Genomic DNA, 22633 nt, shown 5'->3' with positions numbered 1-22633 from the left:
GCCACACATAAACAGGACTCCTAGAGTCGGGAGACCTCACAGGGACCAGTCTTATTTAAAATGATAAACATTAGATTTAATGGAATTAAGATCTAAAAAGTGATTAAATAAAGCGGTCCACAGTACATACACTTCATAAACTTAGTGACAAAAAAACAGACAGTCGTTACGTGACAAGCTAAAATTTAGCTGATTAACAATGTATCAAAACATAGACACATTCAACATCAAGAGGTACGTTTTACAAATAGTGTACCGTACCCTACAGTAGTTAGAATTGGTATGTCAGCAAATTAATAACTCTGGTAACAATACAGAGTATTATCTCAACATCTTTCAGTTCCTACAGTTATTCTGGAACATTCATCAGGAGGTATATAGGTAACCACGTAACCAAGACAACATTCGGAAGACAAGTAGTAACATTCACAGTATTCGTAGCATCTGCAGAATAAAAGACAGAAAAAGTGCAAAGCATAAGCTTGAAATTAGCCATTATTATTGCATGTTCAAAATCCATGAACTCAGGTATCAATATAGAGGGAAATAAATACCTCCACTGATGCCTTGTGGGTGCTCTCTACTCGAAAAGGTAGTAGGTGGTATGGAACCGGAGGTCGTTCCTACCTAAAGTGCAAAAACATCCGAATGAGCGCTAAATAGTAGCTCACTCAAAAAAAGCAGGATCTGCGCATTGGATTAGCAACTAATGAGATTTAATGTGGCAAGAGAACCATCTAAAGATAGATATATAGATAAAAAGAGCAGTATAGATAAACGGAGCCCAGTGCTGAGAGACGGAACGAGGTGTCCATAGTGTGCCCCGTATGTTACCCAGAACTAAGGTAAAATTGGGTGACTATAGCCTAAAAGGAGTTAAACGTGGCGTCATTTTTTAGTCTCATACAACCCCAGTATCAACAACCCCCAGTGTCGGGGGGATTCCACGACCCGGGTGGTAAGGGGACCGAGGTATAAAACTCCACGGAACCGTGCATCCCGTCCAATGGAGGCGGCCAGTAATACATGACAGTAAGTGCGCCGAGCGTAACTGTATCGAGCGGACGGCTCCAGAAAGAGATCCTGCTATCAGCGTTAATGCTGTACGGTCCTTACAGGGAGCCACTCCATGATGGCTGCCGTGTAGAACCACTTCGGTATGCATCCCTTCTGACCAGACATAGTTGTAGGACTAGTGGACCACTATGACTACCTTCCTAGCATCGGTCTCCCAGTATTGTTACACTGCCGCCTCCGTAGCACACAGTGCTCCCTGTAAGGACCGTACAGCATTAACGCTGATAGCAGGATCTCTTTCTGGAGCCGTCCGCTCGATACAGTTACGCTCGGCGCACTTACCTGTATATCGAAGGTAAGGCTCAATGAGCATTTGCTTACTGTCATGTATTACTGGCCGCCTCCATTGGACGGGATGCACGGTTCCGTGGAGTTTTATACCTCGGTCCCCTTACCACCCGGGTCGTGGAATCCCCCCGACACTGGGGGTTGTTGATACTGGGGTTGTATGAGACTAAATAATTACGCCACGTTTAACTCCTTTTAGGCTATAGTCACCCAATTTTACCTTAGTTCTGGGTAACATACGGGGCACACTATGGACACCTCGTTCCGTCTCTCAGCACTGGGCTCCGTTTATCTATACTGCTCTTTTTATCTATATATCTATCTTTAGATGGTTCTCTTGCCACATTAAATCTCATTACTTGCTAATCCAATGCGCAGATCCTGCTTTTTTTGAGTGAGCTACTATTTAGCGCTCATTCGGATGTTTTTGCACTTTAGGTAGGAACGACCTCCGGTTCCATACCACCTACTACCTTTTCGAGTAGAGAGCACCCACAAGGCATCAGTGGAGGTATTTATTTCCCTCTATATTGATACCTGAGTTCATGGATTTTGAACATGCAATAATAATGGCTAATTTCAAGCTTATGCTTTGCACTTTTTCTGTCTTTTATTCTGCAGATGCTACGAATACTGTGAATGTTACTACTTGTCTTCCGAATGTTGTCTTGGTTACGTGGTTACCTATATACCTCCTGATGAATGTTCCAGAATAACTGTAGGAACTGAAACATGTCGAGATAATACTCTGTATTGTTACCAGAGTTATTAATTTGCTGACATACCAATTCTAACTACTGTAGGGTACGGTACACTATTTGTAAAACGTACCTCTTGATGTTGAATGTGTCTATGTTTTGATACATTGTTAATCAGCTAAATTTTAGCTTTTCACGTAACGACTGTCTGTTTTTTTGTCACTAAGTTTATGAAGTGTATGTACTGTGGACCGCTTTATTTAATCACTTTTTAGATCTTAATTTCATTAAATCTGATGTTTATCATTTTAAATAAGACTGGTCCCTGTGTGGTCTCCCGACTCTAGGAGTCCTGTTTATGTGTGGCATCTACACTATACCTCTGTCTTCGTTTGAAATATAGATCTTTGTCCTCCCGGACTGAGACAGAGTATACGTTGCGAACTTATTTCAGTCAACTGTATACCGGGCTTCCTCCATAGTTAAGTAGGACATGAAAATCAGCCATGTTAAAAGCCAGGGGCAACCCCAAAAGAGACAAATGGAAGAGATTTCTTTGGGGGCATTAACAATTTCTGAAAAGTTGTTAATTGTGGTCATTACAGAAAACCGATTTAGTTTTGAAAGCGGTTAATGTGTACCAAAAAAGAAGGATGATTGACTAAAGAGCATTGTTTTTAGATATTTAACATTCATTAAATGAAAGAACTACCATGTTAATTCCTGGTATCAGAAGGAATGCCAGAAATTATCTCTAAATGTGTTAGAGCATGATCCACGCTGCAGGTGATCCACGCTGCAGGTGATCCACGCTGCAGGTGATCCACGCGGAAGGTGATCCACGCGGAAGGTGATCCACGCGGAAGGTGATCCACACTCCAGGTGAAGGGAAAGATACTTGTGGCAAAGGATCAGTTAAACAATGCGGAGGTCTGAGTATCATTGCTGGTTGCATGTACAGAATTTCATTACAAAACTGGTTACATTATTAGATTAATAATAAAAAATGAGTAATACATAAATGTTACCTTATGATTGAGTTAACCGACTGGAGGGATGGGCAGGTAAAATACAGTGGTTGATCATAAGAATTCACCCATCGCGGTTGCAAGACTTCCGTGCTCTCATCTAGGAAACATAAAAAGGTGGTTATGAAACATTGTCATAGTTTTATTTCTGAAATCCACTCTGCGTATCGATGGAGAAAACTAATAACTAAGGGTGGGCATACTCCCCCAGCCCAATAATGCACGATATGCAAAAATCTCCTTTGATATGCGACGGTCCTGCAAGACTGCAATTGAACTAGAGTTTCGGCACACGAGACATCCATTATGGGGGAATAAGAACACCTGAACTTCACAGGGAATTTCGGCAGAAGTTCGGTGTCCTGATAAAAGGTCCAGCTCACCTCCAGGATCTCTGTGGATTCTGCTTGCAAGAGGCAGCAGGACCGTTTGTGCTATGGCCACTGAGAGAATTTATTTGTGCCTTTTTAACATTTCACCTGCCTTTTGGAGCATTTGATTGTATCGAAGATGCACTGCATACCCAGGGCAATGCCAGTGGTTCAGATTCATTCAAAACCTTCCACCCATCACTTTTTTGGTTTCCGTTTGTGTCACTATGTGATAGAGGGTATGCCCCGACGTGGGTCCCTTGCTCGCCGCACCATAGGGAACCAAGCTGCACCTCAATGAGGAGGCCCAACAAGGCCGAAACACGTCTGGGGTTGCTTGTGTTTCTGTGCAGAGGGGACCCAGCCTAGCGGGTCAGGCAGGTCTGCTCCCATTGGTTGCAGTACCTGACTGATTTGCACGCGGCTGGACCCCTTTTGCAATGGCGCAGATGGGCTAATAAACGGTGGTGTTGAAGGTTGCCCAGAGCAATGCCAGTGGTTCAGATTAATTCAAAACCTTCCTCCCATCACTTTTTTGGTTTCAGTTGGGCTTGTATGTGCTAGCATGTTGTTTGTTCAAACAAGGATGTCTGCTGTCCATCGTATGGTCTGCCTGCTTACACTAGGACTTTGAAAAATAACTGTGATTTAGAGATTGTTGTAGCTGAATTTCTCAAAGGCTTACTGGCAGGACTCATTTGTTTGAATATCTGATAATAGCTAATATAATATGAGCAATATACTTGATAAATCAACATTTCCATGAGTAGTCTTGCTTCACATATTTTTGCAGATCATAACATATCCTCAAATTCTTCTTTTTTCTTTCTAGCTTTAGATTATCCTGTTGCATTGTGTCCTGTTTGACTGTTATGTCATAGCTTCTGTATTAAACGGTTGTCTTAAATGTCTTGTATACTCATTACTTTGTATCTTCTCGGATAATTATTTTGCTTTACCTAGGGGTGAAGTGATTGCTTGAGCCATTTTTGTTAAACCCTTAAGGGGTTATTTGGATGTACCCAGATGGTACAGCTAAATAATTATCCAAGAAGATCTCCCACAGGCTGCCTCCAAGCCAGCATCACAGAACATGTGGTGGTCCCCACATTCTCCTGTGATCTTATCATATGCCCAAACACTTTCTAGTCTGCCCTCCTTGAATGTGGCAGTACTTCCCACTGCCTTAGAGGAAGGTGCAGACACAATTGTATATCCTCAATATTCCGGAAGAGGTGATTGTGCAGCACAGACAAACAAGAAAGAGGAAGTTATGATATATGCCAGAGCCTACTACAATCATATCTCAGAAAGGGTCCATGATTACTGCGATGCGATGACAATACCCTAATCGGAGAAGAACAAAATATCGGTAACCCATAGCCAAGTACCCCCTAAACCTGGCCAAAATTGGGTGAGGAGGTGCCCCCAGTGTTGGAAGGGATCGCAGGGTTCTAGGTGCCCTTTTCTACTAAAAACACCCGAGACAGGCGGCGTCTAGCAACAACTGCTTGATCTTCTCGGCATAACTGGCCACCTGGAGCAAGATCCAGATTCCACGTCTCTGAGAGCCTCACTGTGTATTCCATCCCGGCCTCTTTACATTAAGTCTTGATTCCATCACACAGAGACCTCCTTGGCAGCAAGCACTTCCCCCAAATTCTGGGTGTCCAGGCCCCTGTCTTCATCTGCCCTTGCAGCAATTTCCTGCGTACCCACCTGGCTGTTCTCCCGTATATCTGAGCTGACTAGGGTTCCTTTGGAGGTTGCAGTTCCTCCACCCTTCGCTGCTGTTTCTGTGTGTGCCCGTTTGCTCTTATCTGTGCCTTGTGCTTTCCTGAACCAGCTATGAGGTGTTTACTATGTTAAACCTCCAACAATTATTGTGTGTATACATGGACGTCATTTCACCAAAATTCCAGTGGTAGTGGAAGTGACACCACACGTCCCTTGACCTTTGATGACATCACAGGAAATTATGTAAGACCCCGCCCGAAGTGATATCACAGGACTCAATGGAACACAGCCTTTCACCCCTTGACAAAACAGGAAGTGGCATCACATAGCATTGTTCCTAAGTACACTACGAAAAATATTGTTACGATATCACGATAATGCGATATATATATCATACAAGAATGGATCACCATATGTATCGTTAAGATCAGTGTGAATAGGCCCATATTACCAAATCACTGTGCATGTAAGCAGACGGCCGTGGCCAAATGATGATGATGCGTTATTATACAGCACTTATGCTTAAGCGCTTTATAAAGAACAAATATACATACAATATCACCCAACCTCTGTGTTGGTACTCATTTATCAACCTCAGAAGGACGAAAGGCTGAGTTAAGGTGTTTAAGAACAGACTAAATCAATGACTCACCCCCTGAAGTGTGCCTGAAATAAACCTTTAATGAGTCTAGCAATTATTGTATAGACCTCAGTGGTTTTTTAGATGTTTTTTTTAAAGAGGCCTTAAGAAGAAAGCCAGCCACGCCAGAAGCAAAGAGCCGGCATTTTTTTTTTTTTTATGTATAGCAAGGGATACCTCAGGGGTCGCAGTTGCAACCCCTAAATGGGGGGGAGGGGGGGTTGTGTGTGTGTGTATATATATATATATAAAAAAAGAAAGGGAAAAAGCTGGTTGGGGCTTTTCGGCGGCACTCTCCTCATAAATGAAAGAATGAAAGTCAACCAGATCTAAAACGGTGTAACGTTATAAGTCCTTTATTTTTCAAAAACGGTGGACAAGCAGTACGAGAGAAGACAAACAATGACACGTTTCACCCTTACGGGCTTCTATAATATTAATACAGTTTAGACTTCAGTGGTCGAAGCCTTGTTCAGGTGGGACTGCTCATCGTGCGGGCATCACATGACCTGCCCGTCACCAGTGGTCGAAGTGGGTGGGAGCGGTGCTCCTCTACTGTTTTAAATGAAGTTTTACTGTTCCTATACTTTCATTTAAAAAGAAACCATTTCAGAATGGTTTTGTTTGAAATAAGTGTAGGAATAGGTTGAAACTTCTAGTTCTTCCCTTAAACAGCAGGCGTATTTGTTTAGCCATCGTAGAATCGCTAGGTTGCTGTTATTTTTTCAGTGGCCTGCTTGAGACAAAGCCCATTGCCAAGCCCCATCATAGCCCTGCTCCCGCAGTAATCAGAATTTGTCTTTTACATTTAAGCAACTTAACGTGAAAATACTCCAGGCACTGCTGTACATGCAGTTAATGGGTATGTAGGAGGTGTGGCTTTAATCTTTAGCATGCCTCAAAAGAGGTGCAAATGGTTGGTGATTAGAAAGGGGAGGGTGCGTAACTCTGCGTACTTTGGGGGCAATGAATAAGGTAATGAGAGTCATTTAATATGTATTTTGCATTTTCTTTTACTATGTTTACGTCATCATTTACACAGTGGTGGGGATGGAATGGAGGAAAGGCGGGACCCAGGTATGTGGATTGTATTGCATGTGTGATTGTGAGGAATTCGACCATCCGCATTGTGGGTGTCCGCTCGCCTGGGCTTTTTGAAATGTTTCATTAAATAGAATGATGGAAGATCAACCTCAGAAATATGTGTGGGGCTAATCCACACCTATTTTCCTATGCTCACACCTCGACAAACGCATAGACCTGTGTACTCTGGGTGGACGCAGCCTACAGGCACAGTCCGCCCTGTCATATTTAGTTGGAATGTGACAGCCAGGAGTGCACTATATCATCTCCAGGAAGGAGGAGGACCAAATGTTCCCCTTGCCATGGCCAGTCTGATTAACTAACAAAGACTCCATGTATGCGCCCTACTCTTTTGTTAGGCCCTGCAGCTGGTGGCAGCAATTAACATACCAATAGAGGGTACTTCAAACAGGCCCACATGGGGCCTGGCTGCGGAGGTTAACAAAGGAGATGGGAAACCCAAAACCTTTCATATGTAACTGTCAACCTGAAGCCAGCTCCCGCCCTCAGTATCAATGACAGTGAGCTGTCAAGTCAGGGACTATGGTTTATAGTAAGCCATCTCACTCTTACAGTCACTCCCAAACTCTCACAGTTTACTTCCAGGGCAGCAATGGATTATGGAATTGCTCTGCTCAGGCCCGGAAAAGAATGGCTGTAGCATTCACCATCATTGGCACAGTCACACAGTGGCCGTATTGCCAGAGCACTGCTTGTAAGGGGAAGGAAGATATATATGGTATGATATGATTGGTTATTTATAACGCGCTTAATACCCAGAGATTTCTAAGCGCGGGCCCGGGGATCAAACCTGTGTTGCTCTGTGTCGTCTTGCTTCCAAGGTGAGCATGTCGCCTCTGAGCTATCCTCCCGAGGAAGAAACCTACCTGGCTTGGCGCGGATAGTACGTCACTAATCCAGTGCTTTCTCACTGTGCCATAGAAGAGACATTTGAGAGAGACCACTGGTTAACTGTTGTGTGTTACTTACACAGTGCCCTAGAGCTCCCGTTTTAAGCCCTTAAGTGCTACAGACAAGCATGCTTGTCCTTTTCCTATAGACTTGATTAAAGCTCAGCAGTTAAGGGGTTAAAAACTCCTGCATAGTTTATGTTGTACTCTATGCTATCTAATTTTACTTGAAGTGGGTGCCCAGCTCATGTACGGATTGTGCAATACACATCTGATGAACTCCAATGAGCTCAAGCCATGTGCCAGGAGCGTCATGGTGTCTTTCCAGGTAAGCAGGCATGCCATTGCGCCAAACCCAATGCTTTATTGCTTGTCTTTTTCTAGCTCAACATGGATGAGCCTAGAACGACCTTCTCGCGCCGAGAAACACTTGTGTACAGGCGCGTTAAAAATGACATATCATATCATAGTATTTCACAAATGCAAGCCTCAAAGATTTTTCAGCAAAGCAAGAAATAGTGTTTGGGGTGGATTAATATGCTCTTTTGACAATGGTCCCCCACTAAACTATTAGTGTCCTAGAGCTCATCCTATTTGGTATGATTTATGTGGAACCCTAAGCTTTTGCACAGTCATATTTAGGAGCAGTATTGGCGATTTTAGGATGCACTTTTTACCCCGTACTATTGATGCCCATGGACGCATTTATGTTCATTTGCATCTCAATGGCAAAGTTGTCATATTTTACTCTATTTCCAATCTCCGAGGCAGACACACGTAGTATGATAGGAGGAAATGAGCAACAAATACATTTTGATCGTCCCATATTTTTGCTGCAGTATGGTGTCACGGTTTGGGTCTATTTGACCTAAAACATTTGACCGAATTTATTTGACCTTTTTTGGTATAAAATGCAGGGGGAGACCCCCCACAACCCCTCCCCCATGTCCCCTCAAACTAATCTATACCCTTATCCACCCCGTATATATATTTAATTAAATGTGATTGAAAAAAGGTTAAAAAACATTCAATCAAATGTTTTAGGTCAAATGTTTTAGATCAATTTTGCTGATAACATTTAAAGGTCTAAGGTGTGACACCAGGTATTAGCATAATTGACCTAAAATATTTGATAGAATTTCTTGACCTTTTGTTGGGTCAAATTTAATTAAATATATATATGGCGGTGGGCAAGGGTATAGATTAGGTTGAGGGGAAGTGGGGAAGGATTGTGGGGGGTCTCCCCCCACAGTTTAGACCAAAAAATTGTCAAATAATTTCGATCAAATGTGATTAGGTCAAATGTTTTAGGTCTAATAGACCCAAACCCTTTAAATCGAGGTGTAATAATCAATTTTACTGAACAGATGGTATAGCGTATTATGAACAGGACAGGAGACATCATGTAGGTCAACTTTATACGGCAGAAGGGAGGGCTTGGCAAATGGAGAATATATGCATGACTCTGGTGGCCTCGTGTCTCCAGGTCACCTGGACATGAATTTCTAGTTCTAGGTTTTATTTAGCGAACTAGTGCATTCTGGTACTTGTATTCTTGTTCAACCTTCAACCAAGCAAGGCACACGTAAGCACCTGCTACCAATAAGTAGTACAAGAGGAGCTCAAGCCTGGAAAGTAGTGATCCAGTGTCATGGAGCCATCTTGTGTCATCCCAGGAATGACCATGTGTTTCAGTTCTAGCAAAGCAAGGATGCTGGCTCCTTGGCAGGAAGGTGTGTGCCACGGGAGAGGAAGGAGGCCTGCCTCACTACTGCACACTAAAGACCTGGTTTGGAAATAGGGGCTAAATGGAGATTGGGGGAGCGGGCACCGCCTATTTTTCAAAATAGTGTAACTAAGTAATTAATAAAGTTAAGTTCCTGTCTTTGGACCCCAACACAGTGCACTACCTTGGCAGACAGGGGCTGAATGAGTATATGCATGTGGGACTGGGGGAAGCCAACCTCTAGTACAGAGCGGTCCCTTGTGAAAGTGCTGTTTTTTTTTTGCTTATGATCTCTCAATATAAATGCAAATACATTTGTGTACACAATGGGTTTTAATCAATGTTAAAAGTTTAATGAGGGGACAAAACAAGGATTAGAGTGGCTGCCAATAACCAACGCATCTTAGAGTTTGAGAGCAGCAGCCACTATAAGAGCAGAGCAAGCATTGCCATGCTTGACACAAACGGCAGATCTGTTGTGCCCACACAGTCAGTGTGGCGCGGTGGTACGCATTGCTTGAAATGGGCCGCCAGCCCGTTTCTCAGTACCTACCAAACCTTCCCATGGTGGGCAATGCCATGTGCCAGCCATTCCCCAGGATTAAGCAGAATGCTGTGCCTCAAGTCAACGGTGGCTGTGAAAAACATGGCTCTTCCTTCCCTGCCCAAAGTCCAGAGCCACGGAGAGGCAGTGGTTGTGGGTGCTTTGGGCGCATATTAGGCTGGCCTCCGAATTTCAATGGCCATGCTCACCATCTTTTTTTAGAATCGGAAGTACTGCTAGCATTTGTTGCATCTTCAAGAAAACCACTGCTAAATTGTTAGATTTTGAATGTACGTAAAGGTCATGGTGCGCCTACATATGGAATTATTTGTTGGATTACAATTTGTAGCACCTATTCCCAGACCTGTACGTAAAGGTCATGGTGCGCCTACATATGGAATTATTTGTTGGATTACAATTTGTAGCACCTATTCCCAGACCTCGTCACAATTTTCTGTCTAAAAACCACAGATTGATTTTATAATGACGTCATTTGCTTACTCAGCACACAATAGGTCCCGAACTTTACTGCAAATAAAGTTAAGGGAGACCTTGATAAGTGCATGCACGTGCCACCCCTTACTCTGCCACAAGAGTCATCCCGGCAGGATCCTGAGCTATAGGCGTGGGACTTGCGTTTCCATGTGTATGGACAGACAGTGGCCAGGTTCTCTTGGAACATCTAACGAGAGTGGCTAAAAGCAAAACAATTCCCTAATGTATGTACATTTCAAGGGACCTAAAAGTAAGGGAAATGTGTCATCTGAAAGGAGGGACGGCACAGGAAAGGATTGTGTACCCTCTGGCCAGTAAGGGGCCACACCGGTAGCAACATATCACAGCGAGGAAGCTTTACCTCTAATGGGCGTGGATGGCCCAAGTGCTCTTGATGGACAAATCGCTACAAGGAAAAGCTGTCGGTACATTTTTTGAATGTGTAGGAAGGCGGAAAACAAACAGGCATTACCCGTGTGCCGGTCCAGTACAAAATGCTCGTAATATCAGATTTGGCATTTTTACTGGACTGCCACACTCTAAGTTTGCCGGTAGGGGCAGTGAACTACCGGCAGGCCTGACCCCCTACTGGCAAATAATTGACACAATCACCGGCACCAGTACTACCGGTGCTGGTGATTTGCGACAAACCCATTTCATGGAGTCCTATAGGACATGATAATGTATTGCTGTTGCTGGCTCCCGTAATATCCCGGTAACATGGGGATATCGGGCGCCGGTAACAGCAAGTTGGGTTTGCCGGTAACCCACCGGTCTTAAAGGTGGGTTTGCCGGTAAACCCACGATGAAGACCTAAAAGCCTTTCAAAATAAAGCATTCAAATTAAAAGGTACAAAGGGAATGAATGAAAAGAGGAGACGTTTTACCTCCAGGAACCTCTGCCGCAGAAGCATCCTGAATGCTCCCGCTTTCTGCAGAAACTGCAGTTGCGAGCACCGCCAGAAGGATGAAAGCCTTCATAGGGTCTTCCAAAGTAAATTTCCCCAAATGATCTGTTGTGGGTTTTAGCGATGTCTCCCTTTTCTTCACCTCTCGCTGTTCTCTAGATGTTTGCTCCCTCCACTCTTTTATTGAGGAGGGGCAGCCGCTGCCCTCCCCCCACTGCCCCAGACCCACGCATTAATCATCATGCCTTAGACAAGGGGAGTTATTTATACACCGTTGAAGGTAGCGCTGTTAATGATCCACAATGTCCCAATAGCCTTCATAGACTGAGAAAGCTTTGCTGTCAACAACTCTCGATTGATGACATGAACATGGAGCAGCAATGCCAGATTGCACCTGCAGAGGCACCCGCTGAACCTAACCTTCACATATGCATTGGCCACACAGCGACACTCTGGAACGGGCGCCCTAGCGGCAGCTCTGCATTGGTACCATAGTCTTCTCCCCAATGTATTTATTTATTTGTATCACGCCGGTCGCCCGCAGGCATCAGGATGCCACATGAAGACACATCAGACAACAAGTAGACTAACATGGAGACGAGATGCCGTCTGTATCATGGTCTTGCATCTTTTGCTTAAAATAGTAACGTTACCTGAGTAAAGGCACAGAAGGACGCTCGCGCCACAAACGTACACCACCTCGAAGATGTCTTTCAACGTGAAATTAACTTAGTTGAACTAAATTGGCCCAAGTCCGGACTGTGGTGGTTCTTGTTAGTTTCTTCTGTGTGGCCCTTGCTTTACTGTCAGATGGCGAGGCTTGGTTCAGGCGCCTTTGAGAGAGGCAGAAGGCGTTCTGTTTCTGCCCAAGCCGCCCTTCTTTGGGATTCTCTTCCAACGAGATCTAGTGGATTTCTCACCATCTAGTTTGCAGGCCTCTCCTCAAATCTTTCTTTTTGCTTCTGCACTGTTTTGTGGACTCATCCCTAATCCATGCAATAAAATATGGTTTCGGTGTTTAGTGCTAAAGTCCCTTTTGAGTCAAATCTAGCACTCTATAAGTGTACTTACCATAGCACACCAGATGCTGTAGGAACTGGACCTTTGCAGATGTGACTGGGAGGGGTTTGACACTGAAGGGCTTTATTTCTTTGCTTATTTTCTAATTGTGGCTGTAAAAAACATTGTATAGGCTCACAGTAGGTCTCTAACAGAATCAACATAAAAACAGTCAAACATATTTTGTCACAACGTAAGACTACGCCGGCCCTAACTATTTCCCCCGTAAACATCACTTTAGTGTAAGCTGTGATGCAGACATACTAACATATTAATAAGCTTTGTGGATAATCGGCTCCATTAACGTGACTAGGGGCGTCACAGGTATCACACACTGTTGAGCGCCGGCACTATTTCCAAATACAGCCTGTTACACCACTCCACAGGATTCTGATTGTTGCCAACAATAAACACACAAAAAACCCGCGCAATTGCAAGTGATGGTCTTACTTCCACCAAGAATCACGGTAATGGTTCAGAGGTGTTACCTCAAGCGGTAACACCGCCACTGCCCAATGAAGTCCTCAAAAGGGGGAGTAACAAACACCCATTATCAGGCAGGGAATTATCACTACCCATGGTGCTGGTATTAGAACTGCCACACTTGCAAGAAAACGCCTACGTGTTCTCTTTTGCAGAGTTTGAAAGTTTTAGCAATGTCTTCGGGGACTGTTTCCACCAAATGTGGGGGTCGTGGTGTTGGAGAAGGATGGCATGAGCTGTCTAGGGTTCTACTTGAGCGTGATGGCTGCCCCTTAGTTCATTGCTGTTCACTTTCTGCAGTTTCCCCCACTATTGCATGGCATGTATTTCTTTTCTGGGAGTTATCGCACTGACTGGTGCCTGGGGGATTGATGTTGTTGGCGGCTTTCTATAATTCGTTCATGCCAAGACAGTATCTTGACAATCTGTTGTTCACGGCTTACACTCTAGTGAATCTGCCCACAGGCCTGGGGAAGTTGGCAGCTGGCATAAACAGGCATTCCACTTCCTTATCAAATAGGTAAACTGTGTTGATAATTTAATGTGACTGAACGCCCAGGCTTGATATGAACACTATGCCCATGTTCCAACACGCCTAGCCTCGACTTCCATTACCAAACCCTTTGCATTAGACGGATGCTCTTATAAGAAGTTACTTTCTTGTCATCATTTAGAGAACAGTTACAGCTATTGCACCACAATTTGTTTTATTATGTACAGTGGTGTTAGTCATTGTGTGATTTTGGTCGCAAATAAAATGTTAATTTGAATAACTACTGAGTTAAGCACTCTCCTTGGAAAGGGGCCACACCTGCACTTCACAAGCCCGAATCCCGCCAGGGCCAATTGACCCCTTGATCCTTCCGAGGCCAATGCATTCAGTACATTTCAATGGGCTAATAACAACAGCCAGGTCACCCAGTGTTGGGGGGGGGGGGGTGCATCGAGGAAATCCAGATAGCAGACAAGGAGCAGACAGGGGCCTTAGGAGTGGGCCTTGTGAGGAGGGCCGGCCAAGTCTACCGACTTTCCAATAGGCTGAGAAGAAGAAGGACACAGCCTAATGCCAGTCATTATGCCAAATTCATTTCTACATTAAAATTCCCTTGCCTAAAGAAATTCATAACTACGGATAGAATAGGGGAAGACAATTCATTGATTACAGAAACCCCAGTTAATAAAGTAAATATAAAACAATGGTATGGAAAACTGTCTCCCACAGAGACAGCTTGATAGCTGTCTTTATGACTTTGCAGTGGTGCAAGTGCCCAGGTGTCTGTGAATGGTATACAGACTGACCCCTTTCTAGTTTGCTGGGTCACAAGGCAGGGATTTTCATTGACACAATGTTTAGCCCAGTTTAATAGAGCATTTGGCATGTGCAATTAGAGAAATTGCTGGGAACACAGGGTTTGGGGCATGGGAATGTTTGAGGCCAGGTTATTTTGTGTGAAGGTGATCTGCTAGTACTTGCACTGGATTTTTATCCTCAGCCGTACTCCGCTTTCATGTCCTGAATGACTTTGGGGAAAACTCCAACCATAGAATAACCATGTCTAAAACAGAAATATTTCCGATCGTGGCGTCCAGCCATAGGGCCTTTTTGACGACTACTAATTCTGCTAGGGCAGGAGTGGTTTAAGCACTTGGGGGTTCGTGTCACGAGAGATGTAGGTTGCTTCCTGTACACAAATCTGCAAATCAAGCTCTGGGAAATTGCAGCTGGCTGCGTGAGACGGGACACACTCAAGGTGTCCTTGTGGTGTAAAAACAGGGGCAATCGGAATTCTTCTACGAAAGATTCTATACCATAGGCCGCGGGAAGTTGGCAGGTGGCCTAGACACTACAGGTTCGACTTCCTTATCACATAAATGAACGGCCAGGCTTGGTATGAACACGTATGCTCATCGCCTGCTAAGGCCAGGCCATGTTCACTTCCCACGCCAGTGCACCAACCCGCCTAGCCTCGACTTCCATTGCCAAGCCCTTTGCATTAGACGGATGCTGCTGTTATAAGAAGCTACTTTCTTGTCATCATTTAGAGAACATTTACAGCTATTGCACCACCATTTCTTTTATTATGTACAGTGTTAGACATTGTGTGATTTTTTGGCCGCAAACACAATGTTAATTTGAATAACGACTGAGTTAAGCACTCTCCTCAGAAAGGGGCCACACCTGCACTTCACAAGCCCGAATCCTGGCAGTGCCTATTGACCCCTTGATCCTTCCGAGGCCAATGCATTCAGCACATTTAAATGGCGTAATAATAACAAATGTCCGCACAAGCCCGAGTACCTTAAACCCAATATCTTCTAACCCAGTCCAGGCAAAACCGGGTTAGAATGTGCTTGCTGATTGGCTAGAGAGCTGAAGGGAGTGAGGAGGACAGAGGGGAGGGAAGCATAGGGTGCAAGCTTCTGCTGTGGGTTGGGCCCGATTCCCATGCTCTCCGATTATCTAAAGAGAAGGAAACATGCTCTAATTAGGCTTTATATACCCTGTATGAAGGCTGTCCTTGGCGTTATAGCGCCTAGAGACCGAGTTAAAGATCCACGCTTAGGAAGGGCTTTTAACCAGGTTTACAGGTCTTTAGTGCCCTGCACAGTCCGATGATGGGGTTATAAAGGTATGGTACCCTGCATTGCTGTTGGTAGTATATAGTCTGCATTGGTTAGCACTTAAACCCACCTGGGGGATTGCATGGCAATTGACTACCCGGGGCACTCTCCGCTGCTGGCAGCCTTGGAATGCAGCGTTCTGAGGAATCTATGGGCTATGTGAACCAATGTGTAGGTTATATCAGTTCATATAGTCAGAACATTGTCCAGTGTGAATGTTCCTTACACATTCCAAGGCTCAAGGAATATAATAGTCGTTCATTGTCTTTCTTTGTAAACATGACCTTTTCCTTTGCAGAGAATACTACGTGGTCTGAAATCCGGTTCTTTACACTTGGCTGGGTACACATTTTCCAGTTCTTCAAGAATTGTTTCTTGGGCACACAGGTATGCCCTCAGAAGCCATTTCAAAACTGATGAAAAAGCATCCGTAAATACAAGCCAATGTGAAGAACGGACACGGGAACCCAACACCCAATCAGCCTGTTGCATCAAGATCATCAAAGGATCCATATAGGATCAGAAAATAGGTACATGCTTAGCTGCACCCTTTCCTGCAAGACCAGCACACATCCTTCCTCGCAGAGACTGTGTCACTGGGTCGTCTTTAGCGGCATCCATTACAAGCTGTAAAGAAGCCATTGTTGTGTGTATCAAGTCTAAATCCAGTTTTGCCTGGACTGAGTTAGAAGATATTCAAAACCATTTCTGATCTGGCAGTGGACTGGCTAATAGTCGCTCCTACTTAGCCTTCCTATCTCGCACAATTAGGTCATCGCGCACGGTGCGGGTAGTTTGGGAATAGGCAATGCGGATAGTCGGGAGGCGTGTGGGAGTTAGAGAAGGGTAGACGGAGAGTGCAATCCTATATGTAAGACAGTGGGCAGGTCAATTGGCCTAAGCGCAACTTTGCCAGTATTCCTGTTATATTTCCATGGAAATACCAGCCAACCCATCAACAGTTACTGCCACTCACAATCTGGCAGATTACGAGCTGCAGTAAAACGGCGTTGATCTCCATTTTTGGAGGCCTGAGGACTCCCAGGGGATTTTGGAGGATGGACTACTTTATGCTGGAGGCATTTACTCCACTTTAACTCTATTCTCGGAACTGGGCAGAGCAGAGAAAGTGGCAGCAAATCTGTTACTACCCGAGAGTGTTTTGGTGATGGATTTACCACCACTTTTTTCTCGGTCCCCCAGTTAGTATTTTTATGTAAGATAGTAAAGGTTGACTGGGGAGCTCTGCTGTGAAAACGCAAGATGCCAGCCTGTTTCCCTAGTCTACGATTCCATGCCTGCCATTGGATCTTAGGAGCTCGGTCTGTCCATAGTGCGTCTTCAGTCCCCCTCCCCAATGCATTGCTCACCTTCTGACCGTAAAGAAACCGCTTTATAGTCTAGGGGGTTTTCGAAGGCGGCAGAGAGACAAAGCTTCCCTTTGGGGTGTGTTCTCATTGGCCACTGGTCATGAAAACATGGGCAAGCTGTGTCACAGATCTGCTGCATGTGATGCTACCCGCCCCCAGCCCCCCCCCCCACACACACAAGCACTGATAGCATTAGATCCCTCACCATGGGGCTCTATTGTGTGCAACATGACCCTTCCCACGTTAGAGGTCCCCGCCTGTGGTTGGGGGTCACCCACACGATATAGCTCACAATGCATAGTCACTACTGGTTACCCCAATATGAGATGTGTCCTCCCCTGAGTGCGATGCCTTCTGGCGTTTTTGCCCTTATGTGTGTTCTTCAGAGCTATGTTCTGTGGAGAAAGGGGGTGGGGGGGGGGGGTGGAAAAAGTTACATTTAGAGGCCTAGATGTTATATATTTGATATTGGTCAAATTGAGAACAAATCCGTTGAGCCAATTTTGCGGGTGCTTTTTCTGTTAAAATAAATAAATAAGTAATAAACATCATCTATGAATTGAAATAAATGATCTGGAATGCTAATGCTTTTCTTATGTACACTGTGTGTGTTTCTGAAAGTGAGAAGAGAGGTGAACAAAAAGATCAAATGCAGACACATACTTGAACACACACATGCATTCATAATCCTGGTGTGGGTGCATTTCCCTTGAAGGAGATTTCTCGGGAAAAAGGGAGCCTTTACAGGTGTATGCACTGTTGTACTTGTTCCATATGCAAACCATCAGTTAACAGCAATATCCTGCATAAGGAAGATCGTCTGCTCGCACAAAGGGTGTCTCCCAGGAAATGTTTAAAAAAGCAAATATAAATCAATATCCTGTAATGATACTGTGGACCACAAAGCATGTGTGACGCGATGGCACGGGTTATCGATGTGCCAAGGAGCTGGTAAGATTGGCTAGGGGAGGGCAGTCTGCTCTTAGGTTGATGGTCGTTATTGGACACTTTGGAGTTTAAGAGATTGCTGATGATTGTAAGGCCTTGTTTGTCCAACATTCATAAAGAGAACCGTGAACTGGAACTGATATGCGGTTGACAATTCAGCGCAGTGTGGCAAAGTTTCCTGATTGGCTTTGGGGGCCATGTTCGGCTTGGCTCTGGGGCCCTTTTCCTCGTTGAACCTGTGAATAATGGGACCGGGATGGAATGGGGAGGATCCCCAGATCACCTTCCCATTGTCTGTGCCATCTGCCGGGAGGCAGTCACCAAGCAAAATAAGCTCCCCATGTTCTCCTAGATGGGAGCGGTTATAATGAACCCACCATACGCCCTCCCCAAGCCAGGGACCCCAAAAACCGTTCAAGTCGATTGAAAGATGTGACCCTGCTGGACCACAAGCACACTTTTCTTGAACACTGCAAAGTTCATGGACCTGTCCAAATCTCTAAACCGGTCTGCGGGTTCTGCAGACCCGGTCCTTCTCATGTAGTCCAAAAACCTGTGAACTCATCAAATACCTACACACACTATAGGGAAGAGGAAAGCAGCATTAGAAACAGCCCTTAGCCTCCCAAACTATACTTGCATGCTCAACTGGAGCATTCTGTGTTGTTTCAACAGGTAGCTCCACCAAGGCCGTCCAGACTTGCCCAAAATGATGGCCACAGTGCTTGGTATAGGCATAAGTTAACCCGCTCAGCCTGAACTGGGTCCAAGTGAGTCTGGTAGCAACATCAGATTCCAGCCCTCCAACAATTGGGTTCCATAAGTGCAGACCATGACTCACATTACCCAGGGGGTGGTGCAGATCTGTAGAGGAGCAGTTGCATGCATCTGCAGGAATTCCTGCCCCCCTACCTTCTATATGTTGGAAGCCTGAGATTGTGCCATGCTTAACACCAGCAGTTGTGCCATGTTGGACGCCTGAGATTGTGTCATGCTTAACACCAGCAGTTGTGCCTATTCCGCAGCTAGTATTCGAAAGAAGGTAACCTCTGAGAAAACCCTATCAAATGTATCCCTGAAGAGATGACAATCTGAGGGATGAACTCCCTGAAGGAATATGAAAAGGAGCAAAAAGAGGCACCCGTGACGTCACGAAAGACGAGCGTGATGCACTGAGAATACTGGCTGAAGGGAATGTATGGTTCTTGCGGAAACTGATGACGATGTTAAGAGTCAAGTAACCTTTCATATGCGAAAAGAAGATTGCACGTGTGAGAAGCACTGCAGAAAATGCAAGCCGTTCAATAACTGTAGAGATGCTGTAACACAAGTAGATTAAGTAATCTTAGAAGCTGGCTATATGCAGTGAATAGACTACAGGCGAAGCCGCCATTGTATAGAAACTGGACATCAGTGTCATGAATTTAGTAAGCCAGGACCCATGGAGAGAAAAAGGCGAGAACTGTGTTGCTGTAAGAATAAACTGAGATTGTGGAAACGAATGGCGAGGATGTCTGGCCTGGTACCAAAGCTGAAGCAGCCAAGGTTGGTTATCTATTCTTGAAGGCAGCAAAAGTGTGAAGCTGAATCATCCCTTGTTAAGGTGCAAAGAAAGAACACCAAGCGTGCCAAGTTTTTAAGACATTTAAATGCTGCAAAAGTGACCAAATCGTGGTCTCCTGTCACGTGAGTCAAGGATGGAAATAGGATTGAGTGTGAAGTCCTAGAACAACGATAGTGAAAGCCTGTATTTCCATATATTCCCAGAGACCAGAATACTTTGCAAGGCCAAGTTCAAAGACAATCTTCATGGCAGAAGGCATGGGTGATGGGACGTTGGGCTAATTCGGTGGGGAGGTAAAGTCCACCTCCTGGCACCTGGGTCTGAGCTTACGTGCTGCCAAGTGAACCAAATGTTCCAGACATGGCACGAGCGTGCCAACCAATTGTAGAGGGCCGTATAACAAAGGGCCTTATATTTTGAGAGCCAATGATTTACTGTGTAATTAATAGTGTTGAAGATTACATGTTTTAGAGGTAAGCATAAGTTGCCCACCTGACAGTAGATAGCCCAGCCCCTATGGAAAGTTTACTTAGATGTTCCCCTTGAACCTATCACAATCCCTCGTAGGTTTTTATTTGCCACATAGTGTGAAGTCACGTCTGATGTATTTTATGCATATAAGAATGTTTTTGTGAGAGCTCGAGCGAATGTTCATTGATGTCCTTTGTAACTCCCTGCTTTAGATAATAGTTAATAAAACAGCACCTTTGCCATCTTCCTGAGTTGGTTTGATTATTTGGCGTCAGACTTATTCTGCATCTGTCATGATGCCTACCCCCGGGCATCAGGACCAAGCCCATAAACTCTGGGAGCAGGCATCCAGATACTTATTAAAACCCCAACAGCCCCGGCTGGGGGCTGTTTGGGTTCAGTCCTGGCGCCTTAGGCGCCAGGCTCATCATAGAAATCAGTCCTGGCGCCATAGGCGCCAGGCTCATAGACTTTACTTACCTGATGCAGACCATGCTGCTAGTGAGTCCAAGCCAACGTGAGGCCTGGATGGGACTATTTTTCTACAGGGACTATTTTTTACTCGGGCGTGGTTCTAGGGAACTTCTTACCTGGAACTACTTTGGAGGCTATTTAAACCACGCCCGAACAACAGCACATGCTTCGCGTTATTCTGCATCCAGCAGCGTAACGCTCACCGTGCCTGCAGTCTGTATCCAGTCTTCTGCCACGCCCGCCTCGAATCTGGAGCTCCTAAAACCAAGAGGAAAGAAAAGGACAAGATTAGAAAACAAACTATTTCGAATTCCTCACCGGATTTCAGATCCATCTCACCCCCAGACCTAGAAAGAACATCATTTCTGTACGCATCGCATCTCCAGCTGCAGCGCCGCGCCATACTCACCAATCCTCGCAGCATCTTTCGATTCGGCGCTGCCTCCATCATTTCTTCGCTGAACTCGGGAACCTGAGGGACAAAAGAAAACAACAAGGTGAGCCGAGAAAACCAACAAATAAAACACTTATCATAGACTTACCTGATTACCACCGGAGGCATTATTCTATAACTCTCCACATCTTCATGTGCCGCACCTGCAAAGGGAGAGAAAACAACACGTTAAACACCGGCAACATTTACCGGACGGCGTCGGGTAATACAGATTCTTACCTGAGCGCCACCAACTGCCACGAGGGGTATCTACTCACGATCTTAGTTGCAAGACAAGGAAGGAAGAGGGGGAACAAGAGTGAATCATCAGACATATTGAACTCTATGAACTTGATACTTACCGAACCTTGCCAGGGACCTCAGAGTCAATACTCTCTGGAACTCTCCCATGCCTTCAAACCAGTGAAGTAACTGGCATCAACGCGCCCCTGCAATCCACGCAGGATGGAGAGCTCATCATTTAAAAACCTAAGGTGAGGTTCCTAAAAGGGGATATGGGAGGTGACAAGAAGGGAGAACGAGAACAGTGGGAGTGGGCTATCACTCATATCCACGGGTGGCTAAATCCCTTTCTCCACTTGCAGGAGAATACTTCTACGGATCAAGCAGACGAGATTAGGCGGGCCAGTCCAGACAGTTATCTCGGCACTACGCATCACGTTGGTGGAGACCGCAGCTGTCCGGTCCGATCGACGCCCCTGTGGGGACCAGGTGAGCGTAAAAGCATCTCCATCCATTGCATGCACGATACCCAAACAGCCATATGCTCACGTGGTAGCAGAGGATGGTTGGAAAAGAGCCAAACTAGATTGTCTACAGATTTTCGGACGATCGGGCATCCTCTGCCATTAGCTGGAAGATCACAGGGTTTCCTGTGGAGAGCGGCCGATATAAATGAACTTGCAAGAAGAAGCGAGACAGTGGGCAGGTCCCCATTTGAAAAAATCCCTGCCCGGTTTCCACAGGCGCTCTGCAGATGAAAGGCGAAGTGGTTGGTTTGAAGGAGTCGTCGATACCGAAGGCCTTGAGTCAATTAGCAAACGAATGGTGAGTAGACTAAGGGGAATGGCAAATGAAGGGGATGGGATTGTGATCATTTTTGAGTGACAGAAATAATGTGTAAAGAAAAGGTAGCGCCCAGAGTCCTAGTTCAAGGGAGTTTCAGAAGGAGACGTTTCAAATCCCAACGGGGGGTAGAACAGAAACATAACGCATAAACTGGTTTATGTAAAATGACGTCTCAAACCATGTGTAGGGTACAAAGTAAAGGCGAGAGAGAAAAAGGTGATCACAATGTTTATTAATGTGTAATGACCAATCTGTATGTTTGTTGAGTAAAAATATCGAAGCGATAGAAGTTGTGAAGTAATTGAAAAAGTTGAGGAGCAATAGTGATTAAGCATAGCAAAGTGATTGGTACCAATCAAAAGGTAGAGATAGCTAATTAAGAATTTAGAGGCTTGAGCAGCGATTGATGGTGCGTGCGCATATTTGTGTTGAAAAAGTGGTGATTTAAGCAAAAGTATAACATTTATTTAATAGTCTTGTAAGTATTGGCAGTCAATTGAGACTTGTCATCATGGGAGATACTCCTCTTATGCACGTATGCAAAACACTACCAAAGCACATGTCCAAGCCTAAACAGCAGAGTGCAGAATGGGTGAAAGGCACAGCATATAAAA

General features: G+C 45.0%; 1 protein-coding gene across 1 annotated transcript in view; it reads right to left on the bottom strand.

Annotated features, from left to right (window-relative positions):
* The window catches only part of LOC138513727 (hemagglutinin/amebocyte aggregation factor-like), a 54432-nt gene extending 42800 nt beyond the window's left edge, over positions 1 to 11632 (bottom strand). The window contains exons 1-2 of the mRNA XM_069628804.1: positions 11486 to 11632; positions 3092 to 3191 (exon numbers count right to left, since the gene is read on the bottom strand). Of these exons, the coding sequence (XP_069484905.1) occupies positions 3092 to 3191; positions 11486 to 11579 (194 nt within the window). The 5' untranslated portion in view covers positions 11580 to 11632. The remainder of the gene's footprint in view (positions 1 to 3091; positions 3192 to 11485) is intronic.
* Positions 11633 to 22633: the final 11001 nt, after the last annotated feature.

This window comes from Ambystoma mexicanum, chromosome 12, assembly GCF_040938575.1.
Source record: "Ambystoma mexicanum isolate Mex_15411 chromosome 12, UKY_AmexF1_1, whole genome shotgun sequence".
In the NCBI taxonomy this organism is placed as follows: Eukaryota; Metazoa; Chordata; class Amphibia; order Caudata; family Ambystomatidae; genus Ambystoma; species Ambystoma mexicanum.
This window is presented reverse-complemented; position numbering and strand designations above follow the sequence as displayed.